The sequence below is a fragment of the Formica exsecta genome, unplaced genomic scaffold (assembly GCF_003651465.1).
Source record: "Formica exsecta isolate Colony F162 unplaced genomic scaffold, ASM365146v1 scaffold108, whole genome shotgun sequence".
NCBI lineage: Eukaryota > Metazoa > Arthropoda > Insecta > Hymenoptera > Formicidae > Formica > Formica exsecta.
Genome location: NW_021848419.1, coordinates 272,768 through 286,212, shown reverse-complemented (window position 1 = coordinate 286,212; position 13,445 = coordinate 272,768). Strand labels below are relative to the sequence as shown.

At 38.4% G+C, this 13,445-nt stretch overlaps 1 protein-coding gene across 1 annotated transcript in view; it reads left to right on the top strand.

Annotated features, from left to right (window-relative positions):
- Window positions 1–13,445, top strand: part of LOC115234857 (regulating synaptic membrane exocytosis protein 2-like) — a 79,067-nt gene that overhangs the window by 13,644 nt on the left and 51,978 nt on the right. Inside the window, exons 3-5 of the mRNA XM_029806218.1 lie at window positions 5,076–5,354; window positions 5,658–5,888; window positions 6,305–6,536. Coding sequence (XP_029662078.1) covers window positions 5,076–5,354; window positions 5,658–5,888; window positions 6,305–6,536 — 742 coding nt within the window. The remainder of the gene's footprint in view (window positions 1–5,075; window positions 5,355–5,657; window positions 5,889–6,304; window positions 6,537–13,445) is intronic.

Here is a 13,445-nt window from a genome sequence, read left to right as displayed (position 1 = left end):
GAAAGGGGGGGGGGGGGGGGGGCGAACGATGTAATATATATTGCAATGATCAATAAATACCTCCTGTTCTTCGTTTACTTTTATAGCCTCTCGATGCAACTAGAATTTTTTTTTTTTAAGTCCCGTGCATCGCTGAAATATTTCTCAGATAAGATATAAATTTAAACAAAAAATATAAAATGATATAAATATAAATTGATATATCAACAATAAATTATTCTGTAAAAGTTTGCACATGATACTTTTTTATTCGAATATATTTCCTTATTTTGACAATTATCGCAAACAGGAATTATAGGAATTACATGTAAAGAAAAATATATGCAATTTCTCACACGTTCCCAAAGCACACATTCGATAGGGTATTATTGAAAGTTCGCTGAGAACTCCGGTACTTTGACTTACGGGCAGCATCTGTCGTTTCTCAACAGCCTTCCGGCTGGAGCAGCAACCGAGGAGAATGCGACTCTGCTCGCGTTCTATATGTAGGACACCTGAAAAGTTCCCTGGACAAAGTATAAGCCCTTGACGCTAATATAGATCTATGCTTCCTATAGGCGAAGAGATGCAAAAGAGCAGAGGTCAAAGTTATTAAAGGGAGTGTAAGTAGGGAGATAAAATTGCGTTCGTAAAAACTTTCGGAATCTTTGCAGTTTCTTCATCACACTGTCCTCGGGACTCTTTAAATGCTCTTCGCGTCAGTTTCGCGAATTTATTGATTTAAGACTCGTTAAGATCCATTTCATTATCCATTACAATATTACGTCTTTATACGTAATAACGAATTTTATCGTCAATAGTAAATAGACGCGCGTATATATACGCGTATTCATTAATTTCGCTCCGCCGTTAATTTCGCGATTCAAACGATTATGCCGAGAGATAATTCATATTGATAATTGGTAGTAACAAACAATAATGTTCGTAATCTGCGGAGGGCAATAGAGCCGGTAGCAATACCATTTGAAATTCTACCAATTTCGTGTGTATGCAAACCGATTCCTAAAACGAGAGTGCTATGTAATTGCGTCAGCTTGTTTCAAAGGCCTGGCCGTCATTTACGAAAACCAGGCTTGTGCACGTTCCCCACGTACTTCGTTCGTATTATGCTCGGGCATGATTCCAGGGCTGGTCCTTCCCAAGTGCTTTGATAGAAGCTGCACGCGGAGCGGATGCTACTTGATTTTGAAGGGCGATCCAAGCGAAGACGTTATTCTACATATAGAGAATTGTTGTCTGACAAACCCGTCGCGGTCCTTTTTTCGTTATTTTTTTGCAAACATTTACGTTTCTCTCATCCATCAGGTGGTTGCTGGCAATAAAGAAAAATCAGTTCTTTTGTTCTGTGACAGTCTCGTAAAACTATTTCCTTTGAAGAGCGATGCTTTATTCAAGAAAGCGGAAACTCTCTCCTCCGGACGAGACTTTGGATTCAGTTGATTTAGTTTTAGTTTTATTTCGAGCGATCAAAGGAAAAGATTTGAGAAAGCAACGTTACCGCGACTACACATCTTCTATCTTAAAAATTATAGTTTAACAATATAATATAAATAATAAACTTACATTTTCTTAATCGTAAAAAATCTTTGTATTTTTCTGCGAAATATTTATGTGTAAAACAGATAATGCTCGATATGAAATATCGAATTATTCTTAGCAATTCAACAAATGTGTTGTATTATAGATGATATTTTCTATCGATTAATATTATTATTAAGAAGTAATTTGTGACGCACGTGATAGAATTTCGAATGGGCCGCATATTTTCTGTCAAGACAGAATCACGCGAATTGTTACGCGAATATTACGTGCCGTACATCAGTCTGTGACGTCGTCAGTGACTTATCGGATTGACTTGTACGAGCCTGATATCGATCTTGTGCTCTCCAAGTATCGGGACGTCGACGTTGATGATGATGCCAGTGTGTGTCATCGTCGTTGCTGTCGTATTGCGCTGCGTACTCGGCGTCGTGATAAAGTAATTTGAATTAATTGGCCCCTAATTAATTAATGCAAATCACCGAAGCGATTTACCAAATTAAGGATCGTTTACGTCCGAACGAGTAGCACCAGACTCTCTCGAATTGTCGGGCAGACAGGCAAGGAATCTCTCCTTCCTTTTTTTTTTTTCAAAGATTTTCGTGCGAAATGTTCGGTGTGGACGAAGGGGATAGCTGGCGGGCGAAGAGACCGCGACGACGGAAAGGGGTTGAGCTCTTGACATATTGCTACCTAGGCAACTCAACGAAGTGCTCTTCAAGTTCTTCTTGTCTGCATCTACCCTTACTACCGCTTCTTCTCTCGTCCGGCTTTTTCCTTTCCCCTCGTCGCTCTCTTCTCGCGGCGGAAGAAAACGAGCTGTCAGTCCGCATCGCGGTATCGCCGGTGTTGCAAGTACTTCGGCAGGGTTTGCTCAAGTACAATTGTCGCACGTGCGATTCTATTCAACGCATCGGAAAATTCGTTCTGTGGTTTGAGGCAACGAGCGAAGTAATAATCTCGAGTGCGCACGTACGCGACTTATTCGTTTTCTTCCGCCGTTCATCGCACTTATCCTTCGCTTTCGGTTACGTTCTTTGGAATTTTCCCTTCTGATTCTAGAACGTTAAATTTACCATCCCGTTGTGGAAAGACATTGAAAGCTTTCCAATAATTTTTAAAGAAACATTTAACGAAACGTGCGAATCAGGCTGAGAAACGTGTTCGAGTGTTCAAACGTTTCCGCGTTCTTTCGAAGGAACGGGATGTAGCTCTGTAATGAATTTATGATGGGTGTGTGTGTAAATAATATAATTTTTATTTGGAAAAGGTAGTTTCAGTTATAGAGCTCTCGTACAAATCATATATTTTTTATATATTTTTATTCAATAATTTTATTAAGTAGCCAATCTTTATTAACGGGCCGCGGAGTATTGGTAGTTTTTGATGATATTATTATACTTAGAATTAAATATAAAAAGCGTGATTTATAGAATTATTTTTATAATAATGAAACAATGAATACAAGAGCTATATGTATCTATTAATTTTTTGTTATGATAATTTTTGAAAAACGCTCACGCTATACGGATGTAACGGAATGCATATATTTATAATTAATCGTAAATTATTTGTTTGAAAATTTATGAGATTATAAAATATTTTGCAAGAATATTTATGGGGGGCTATGCATATTTTTTCGCACAGGCATGCTCAGATATGCAAAAAAAATTCGATAAGCATAAACTATAGTCACTCTTAGTAGCAAAAGAGTCAAAATTATATATCGCAGGCGTGCTACAACAAAAGTTACATGTTCTTTTAATGCAGAGATTTGATTCATATATATACGATTTCAAAAAAGAAAGGAAAAGCGGGGTTTACGATATCAAATCGTGCCAGCACGCAGCGTTCAGACGAACAAGTAGGTTGACAAGCACTTAGGTAGATTACTTTTTCTTTGCTCTCAAAAAGGGTTTTTATCGTCAAACTATAATAAAGTTTCTTGACGTTGATTTGCGTTTGCAATTCGGATTCTTATAACAATAATTAAAGTTTTCGCCTTTGCGCGTATGTGTATAAGTATGTGGGATTCCTTCTTTTCAAAGAAACTTCCGATTTTGCGTTATTTGGAAATGTTACTGATTCTATCGTGATTTTCTCAATGTAACGTAGAAGTGGGCAGCAAAGTGTTATCGATGAGAGTTTGCATAGGCATTGTTTTGTAGTTTGCTGCTAAACGCTCCATCCATCACTCTCTATCTTGATGAAATATTCTACTAGTTCCTATTCACACTGTATAAACTGCCTGATTCGAGCGGTAGTTTGCTAATTGTGAACCCTCATTATATCCGATACACAACACTTGTGAATAAGAATACTTTCTGTATGTAATTTATTGAATCTTATGTTGAGAGTCTCATATGGTACAAGCTTATATTAAACTGTGCGATTTCTATTTCGTATATAATTATATTAGAATTGATTATAAAGCATCTTTTTCATTTTGTAGATTTATTTTACTATTAATAATGGAATAAATTAAATATAATGACTTTTGTCTTTCTGGAAATTTTAAGAAAAAAATTATTTATATTCATCAATACACGAAGCTGAAAATTAGAATATTATAAAAAAAGTTGTGCAATGTATTATGTTATTATCATAAATTATATACACCGTATGTACATATGAATATATATTGTGAAATAAATTTGTAAATCTGGAAGTGTAAAGTATAATTTTAAGATTACTTTATTCGATTATTATAGCGCAAATTTTAATGTTAAAAAAAAAACAAATAAGTAAACAGTGTTAAAGCGTTTATAATTATAATATAAATATAAGGAATTATATAGAGAATTGCGATTCGCCCTCTAATTGTCCACGTGTATATACGTATTCTACAATACAGATTTCTTTCTGTTACGCTTTTGCTTGGGATCTGCTCAATTTAATTTAACGTTGCTCAGATCCGCGTGGATTTGCATAAGAATATAGCCCGAGGCAATGGCCCGGTCCGAAGACTTCGTTAAAGAGGAATTTACAATTTCTCTCTGCCTCTGTAAAGCCGGTGAGATATCAGACTCTCCGTAGCGGACTTGCGAATATACAATTGTTCTAAATACTCGTACTTGCTCGGTCTAGAGAGCGTCGTATATTTTCAACTACGTTTATACACGGATTGTCTTCGTCGTGCAAAAACAACGCGCTCGAAACCAAGATACGTCGTTTGGATTAATGCTGGTCCGGAGATTTTACGTGTCTTTCGCTTCTATAATCAATCTCGTGCCGTTTTATATATTCCAATTAACTTGGACTAACCGGCCGACTTCCTATAGGTAATTTCCTATTAATATCCTCGTCGCGCACGCGGTGACCTGGATCGATAAAGTTTCAAGATACTTTCGCCTTGTGAATATAAAATTTCGCGCGTTCGTTAATTGACGACATATAAAGAGTACTGTCCAACTATATTGCCCTTCTAAGCGCACTTTGCCCAGAAATATATTTTTGCACAAAGAAAACGTAGAAAAATTGTGCCTATCACAATTTTTCATCTCTCAATACAGGACATCATTTTTTTCTGATTGCAGGTGATATGGGTGTGCATACTTTGCCGAAAGAAGCAGGAACTTCTTTCGAAGACCGGACAATGGATGTCGAAGGCGAGCCTCAGCACCGTGGACAGCGCGCTGCTGCGACAAATGCAGGAGGACTTGCAGGTGGGTGGTCGTCAGGGACTCGCGGACCAAACTCGGGATAAAAGACCGAAACTCGAGAGGGCGCACAGCGCGGCTGAGAAAGAGAATTTGCCGTTATTACAGAGAAGCGGAAACTGTCCTCTCAGGAGACAGTACTCCCAGCAAGAGCAGGTAACGTTCCCCTCGCTCGCCTGATATTCTTGTCGGAACGCACTCTCTTATTTACGAAGCCAGACACTTTTGCGCACGTATCTTGCGGATGCTCCTACACTTCATAAATATGTAGAGTTATATCGCGATAAGTTTGCAATATATTTTTCGCATTTGTGTGGTGCTTTATTTATTTATATGTGAGCGGAAAAAGAGATCGAAGCACGCGTTTCCGCGTTATAGCTAAAAGAGAGATCAGCCCGCGCCCTCGTCAAGTGTTATATCGCGGAGCGCGATCGGTGAATTTAAGTTTTGTGGTTGCAGATCTCGGGTCGTCGTATGTCCACGAGCGACAGTGGGGTGGAAATGTCCGTTTCGCCACACGCGAGAAGTTTACCGACACCCCACGTGGTTGGTTCTTACCCGATGCAACAAACTCCGAGACACCCTGCAGTCTATCCCGACGACGATCCCAATTTATACCGAGGCGAACTCGATGGTCTGATGAGACAACATCCACAGCAGAACTATCAGAGGCAACGGTCGACCTATCAAGTAAGGAAACCGATAATTTCGAGTCGATTTTTGCCGAGAAAATTACGAAAGTCACAAGTTTGTAACTATATTAAATATGACGTACTAATTTTACATTGTAAGCCTGCACACATATTCAGTTTTTGATAAAGTATAAATATATAAATCAATAAAATAGAGGAACAGTGTGTCATTTATCGTATGTGTTTACCTGGTACAAAAATAATTTAGATCTCTTTATAGATAAAAGTGTTATACAATAAATTAATTAAGGGTTATATTAAGTACATTAATTTTTTTTTTGTTCCGCAAAATTTACTATTATATCACTCTTTTACCTGGATTAATTATAACAACGATCGTTTTTAAAATCTCGGTTCAAAATAATTTGTAATCAAAGTAATTTTGTAACTCGTCAATTATTTTACGCAATGCAGGATCAGAGTGCGGATCTCGGGATGACTTATGGCCAGACACCGATGGAGACTGGTTCCGTTCGTTCCATAGTACATCCCTCTCAACAGCATTCGATGCATCAAACACAGAGCGGACGTTCCGCGCAATCTGCGTCAACGGTGGGCGTTCAGCAACAAAGAAGTTTCAGTAGCAGCGAAGAGGAACGAAGCACACCGGAGTGCGCCAGTGACGAGCCGGACGAGTCGGAGAAAGGTAAGTGAATCCTCCAACTCGATATTTATTCCTAGTGTACAACGCTCGATGCCGATCGAGCAAATTTATATTATACGCGAAATAAGAGAGAAATTTACAAGATTTTTTATTCGATTAATATATATATATATATATGTTATTTTTGCGGTATAAATTTTATTTAGATTCTTTAAAAAAAAAAAATTAACTCTTTAGAAAGAATCAAAGAATCTTTAAAAATATATACTTCTAATATATATTTCTATAGTTTGGTACAAAATTGAAATAATTTTAGTTTAAAAATCATAAAGACAATACGCATTTTTTTATTGCGCGAATTTAATTCAGTTTTTTAATTGTGCGTGATGTATAATATGATAATACCACATATTCATGTAAAATTTTTTATATCGGATATTTCTTTTTATCCACTTGCTATATTAACTTTTTGATTAGTTGATGTAAAATTTATATACGTGTATGTATCGTAATAATCTATTGCCGCGTAAAATTTATGGCACATCTTGCAAAATATGCTATCAGTAGAATTTAAAATGGCCTAATCGCCTGCCAAATTTATTCTATAAGTGTGTAATGAAAATATTAGGGTGAGCTGAGAATTGGTAGGGTCGACTCTCTGCCTTTGAAAGCCGATGCACGAGGAAAGTTCAATCTTTCCGTGTTAATGGGTATTTGGTTTACAATGAACACGAGGAGAACAACTCATGCCACTTGCAGAAGGAAAGTGTAATCGATCAATCCAATGCTCATTTGATCACAATAATGCGTGCATAGATATAAAATATCAATCAATTACACGCATTATATTAAGTGTGATTTGATGCAATTACATTGGTCTAGTATTTATATAGATACAGAAAAGCTACGATTACATATATATGTAACTCTTTTTTGATAATTTTTATTTAAATTTTGTTTTAAAATAAAGAAAGGATATTCTATACATACGGACATATTTATTGTAATAAAATACGCAAGATTACACGCAAGATTGATGAAGGAAGAGAGAGAGATTTGTTCTTTTTTTAATTGATTGCCAAAAAGCAGTTTGTAAATTTCACGCGCGCGTTCTCGATGATATTTAGCCGCCGCGTTTGTTTTTGTGTAACGTCACGTCTGGTTCGAAAAATCGGTCGAAGGTGAGAGAACGGCGTGTATATATGCGGTTCACAGTTGATTAAACGCGGGATCGGCGAACTGTGAACCGACTCATCCAGGTGTCGTGTGTAACTCTCGCAGAGTACAGGAATAACTTGTATTCTCTCTCTCTTTTTGTCCACCTATTGTGTACTATTTTTTTTACAACAAAGGTCGGACACGTCGAGTTTCTGCGTCGATCGCATGGCAATGAACATTAAAATCCGACATGTCAAATTTCATATCGGCGTTTTGAATCATCATATTAATAATCGCCATAACGCGAAGATGGATGGTTGAATGCGTGCCTTAAATTTTCCATGAAAAATGCGTTACAAAATTTCTCCCAAAAAGCATCGAACGATCGCGTTAGGTAAGACGCATGTAGCTCTTACGTCAATTCGTGCGTTGTGACGCTTTGTAAACGCAAAATCGAGATGAGAGGAGAGGGAAAGATCACGATGAATAATACGGTTGCATTTAATAATTTCTACGAGAATGCATTGTAACGCACGTGAAATGCCACGTTATATAACTTGATGCGCATGTATCGATTTTATAATGGCCAGCGCGCTCGTGTTGTGTTCCTCCAGTTTTCTAACAATCCTTGCCGCCGTATAATATCGACTGGATTTGACACGCGTGTATCGTCGATCGCGAGAGAAAGAGAAAAAAGGGAGATGAGGAGCAAGAGGGAAAGCGAGAGGAAGGGGACGTCCGTGAGAGAGTTATCCGCGCCACGTTCGTTAAATCCACGATCGCAACTCTACGATCGCGTATCGCGCGTCCGCTTATCGCAGCTAGTATCCTGCGGGAATTCTCAGGTTCTGTCCTCCCGGTCTCGCCGTTGCATTGATCCTCGGCATCCTCCCTCGTCCCTCTTTCTCCCTTTTCGCTCATCCTTCGCCGACCCTCTCTCTTGCTCATTTATCTCTTTCTCTCTTTCGCTTATCGCGGTCTTCCTACATTTCCACCCCGTCCCTCTTCTTCCTTCTTGTTGCCTCCTGCTCGCGACGCCCACACGCCGGGCATGACGTCACGCGACCAACACGTGGGCGAATTCAAACATCTGCCCTCTTCTTCATTTCTAGATAGTCTTCGACCCCTATCCAAGTCGGGATTGGGTGGCCAAAAAAATGTCGTCGGCTCAAAGGCTCAGAGTTACTTTCTCTTTTGGGGCATATTCCATCGAATGATTATCTTGGAAATCATTCTCCCTTCCGGAGCGCGCGTCAATTTACGAGTGCACTTTTGACCCTTTTCGCCTCGTTGGCTCGATCTCTCGCTAGTATGTCTCTTTCCTTTTCAAAAAACAATATTTTATTATTTTGTTTTTCAGGTATATACTCTCGTATTATACTACGTTTTTGTCCTTTGTTAATGAATGAAAGGGTTAGTAAATTTAATGTTTTTCCAGCATCGCTTTTCACGTTAATTCAACTGTAACTCTAAACAAGTATAACAACGCGAGTTTATTTTCTTTTGAAAAATAAAAAGCGTTGTTGACGAAACGAGGTTACGAAATGTCATCGGGAGCACAATGAAGATCACGTAAACCTACACCCGGTTGCGCGCCACCCTTCCATGCGGCTCGTTACTTATGAACGGAGGTTGAAAACTTTGACATTTTCCCTTTCCCCTGGGAACGATGAAAGAACTGCGTATCGTATACGATCACGCTTTTCGAGTCTACCGATGGGGGCACCGACGCGTGTTATGTATTCTCTCGCGACGCATTTTACAGGGATTCGAGAGTTTCTAAGCTAATTCATCCACATGTCAATTATTTTCGCGATTGTAATCACCCCATGATAAACGAGAAAAATACTTGAGGTATCTCGAGTTGAAATTTTGCTTTTATTTTTAACTTTAATTTTTTCACGTTTATAGATTCTAGAGTATTTCGATAAGCTTAATTTATATAAAAATTAAACTCCTTTACTTTATACTTTAAATAGGCAGTAAACGAACAGTTTTCCACTTATTGTTAGAGGTTTAAAAGAGGGATTTTTGACAAAATCATAGGTTAAATAGTTTAACGAAAGGACAATCTGACATCTTAAAGTATCAAAGTAGATGTTAGATTAAAAATTAAGATCGGGAATAAGGGAGAAATTTCGATTCGAGCAGTTAGTTATGTTAACATCTGCAATGTTTTCACCAATACCGATAGTTTTTTTTGTGTTTTTTGTATTTACGGTACAATTCAGGTCGAATCTTTTCTTGAGAACGGAGCGAGGAGGGGAGTTAGGCAGGCTCATATAAATTTAATCCGAAGACATTGCAATTTGACGGTCGGACGAGCAGGGCTTTGGTGCTGTATAAATTTTTTACCATGGAGTTCTTGCTTTCTTCTCATAAATCTGGTGCCGCGCGTGCATCGAAATTAGCTTTCGTGTTTTACGTAGGAACCAAAGCGTATCTATTATATATCGCGGAGAAACAGATGCTGGGACAGTAAGAGGGAAAATTCGTTTAATTTTGTACTGTAATAATTTTAGTATGCTGTGTATACACGACACTCTATTTAAAATATGTCGAATGCACGGTAAGCGCATATTTTTTTTTTTTATTAATTTATAGGATAGAAAAACGTTCGTCTCTAACTGTCTAATCTTTGACATCAATATCTCAAATTATGGATACGAAAATTTTTTTCAAGATTTTATTGCTTGCTAATAAATAAAAATAATAAAATTGACTCCATGAGAAATCTCTCAGTATTTAAAGGTAACGATTTACGTAGTTACTAACTTATCCAACAAAAATATGTGGGCAGTCTTATGCGACATATACGCGTCTACCATATATCCGGCGATGTAAATAGTTAAATCAACCCTTGTTAGATTTTACAGAGTAGCAGCTTTAATCCCACTCTATACTTCTCTTCATATATTTATTCCTCCACATTTATTCCTGTATGTCAGAGGGTTTTATAACTACTTATCTATGTCGCTATTTCCACTTGATTACTGTATTGATGCGCGATAGCCTGAGATAAAACACGGAGGCCAGAATCAAGCGTCGCCACTCTGCGGAGACTGGTGACTACGTTAGTATACGTATCAAAGACACGCATCGTGCCATCTTGTGTGACGCACGGCCTCTGCCTGTGCTCTTCAATAAAAATGCTAATAATAGCGATAATGCAGACCCATATATACGCGACAGAGTTCTTCATTCGTCTCGTATTTTTTCTTCTCTATATATTTTTTTTTTATGTCAAGTAGCAAACGGTATACTTCGCAAAAAAAAATCTCAATGACTATGTTAAATATCTTCATTATTATGAAGATACTATTTTATTTGAACGAAATGCAAGAAATGCAAAATGATACAATGAAAAACGTGCATTGGATGATCGATTGCACATCTGTCAAGCTGCAAGATCAATGGTCGATTTTGATGCAAATTAATCTTGATTTAATTGATTATTTGTCCCTTTTCAGTTTTGATTTTAATGAATCGGGCTGAGTTAAACTAAAAGAATTGAAAAGCGTACGAGATAAAACAAGGTGCACACACATAACTGAGCGTACTTTGTTAAATGATCTGACGAACGGAGACGATTATTGCGACAAAATCATAAGTTTGAGGGCCGAGTAATAATGAATAATCGTGTGTGAGAATCATCTTCTAAACGAGCGCGAGAGAAGCGACGGCCTAGCCTGACGGTTGTTGTTGCTCCCATTCGTAGATGCACAATACAATTAGAGAATAGAGATTTAGTTTGTGTGTGTATGTAGCAACGAGAGAGAGAGAGAGAGAGAAAGAGAGAAATTGTGTGTTTATATATTATACTCAGGCAATTGCTTGTCTTTGATATCTGGAGAACCTGGGTTATGTGAAAAAGACACGAGTCTCCGAAATAGACACAGGAAAAGAAGGGGAAAATATTTGCGGGACAAATAAATTAATTAATTAGGAGAGAGATGTTTGCTGCACGGTTGATGCATCTGTCGGTAATTCACTTCGCTTAGCAGTTTCCTCTCAGCAACTTCTTTTCCACCGTGTATACGTTGCATTTTTCAGCCGCGGAATTAATATTAAGAGAAGATTCTCTCCGTTTCTTCGCGCCGTTTATCGGCAAGCGAATCCAGATTAAATAATCCGTTCCTGACATCCGACTGATAGTGTAATTCGACAAAACGGATAATACGCTTATAAAATCATAGTAATATTTAGAGAAAAAAAAAAAATCTCGCTCGTTTATCGATTACGCTATCTCATGGACTGAGATAGCGAGCGAAGGAGGTACTCGGCATTTCGAGTTTACCCAATTTCGTTATCGCGGTAATGAGTCTTCGTAGGCGCGTTTTTATCCATGCTCATCGCGCGCTTGCGCTTCTGAACTTCCGGTAAGCTCAGCGAAAAATTTTTTTCACGAGAAATAGGAGCGCGTAAACGAGATACCAACGACGACGCGAAAGTGGGCGTAAGGTGGCGCCGGGAATAGGACGGTAAAATCTCAGAGTGATTTATACGGCGGTGAGTCGTGGTGTCATCTAACTTTGTCTTCTTTCCCGCGCGCGCTGTAAGGACATCTGTTCGCGTTCGCCCTTCTCTATTTATTATCCGCGTGAGCGTCCATCTCGTCGTGCGAGAAAATACCATGTTCGCGTCATCAGGTACCTACGGATGCATGACTCTCTCTCTCTCTTTCTCTCTCTCTCTCTCTCCATTCCGCCTACTTCAATGTAGATCGTTGGAAAACCATTGTAGAAAAGAATGGAGACTATATAATTGATTAATAAAAGTGTTATCTCTAAAATATAATCTATTGAAGTTTATATTTAAATCGGGCACGAACTTATGCAATCACCTGATATTATCCGCGTGAGCGTCCATCTCGTCGTGCGAGAAAATACCACGTTCGCGTCATCAGGTACCTACGGATGCATGACTCTCTCTCTCTCCATTCCGCCTACTTCAAAAAACGCGCGATTTAAATGCCCATCGATTTCCATCGTCCCCAAGCTCTTTTTACGCATTACGTACGAGAACGCACGTCGTTACCTTGTGACGAGACGTGGGTCGCAATGTAAGAGAGAGGTTCCTCTTTTGCTTTGTCCCCGGATTTTTTTCGTAATTCTCATCTCGTGGACAATTCCCAAGCCAAAATTTTTCTACCTTCTATCTCAGTTTTCAACCTAATATTTACTTTTTGGTACTTTAATCATAGTCAGATCATTCTCTTTCGAAATTATTTACTTTATAGTTTTGTCAAAAGCTCTCCTCCTTTAAATCTCTGAGTGGAAATCTGCTCGTTTACTGTTTATTGAGGTACAAAATAGGGAAGGAGCTCAGTTTTTATATAAATTAATCTCTGTTATCGATATCCTCTAGAATCTATAAACGTGAGAAACTTGAGAGATTGAAAATAGAAACAAGATTTTGACTCGGGTTTCGTACGTACGCAATAACGGAAATCGAGTCTCTTGGACACAACCGAGCGTATCGATGTAACGTCATTCGCGGTTAAATCGGCTTCATTGTTAAATCGCGTATTCGATCGTCAATGGAGCGACTCTCTCCAGCAACGTAGCTATTGCTTTTATTGTCTTTCGTTACGTCGTAATATCAAGAGATCGCGCATTTTGACTTACGGATATCAAATGCACACCGCCGTGCAGAATATGGATATATAGATATCGTTGAATGATATAAGGATGCTCTCTCGTGGCGATCGTATAGCCAATTTGTTAGTTTTACGAGCTACACGAATCTTTATCGCGCTACGTATGGGCTGTATATTATACAGGATGTCCTAAA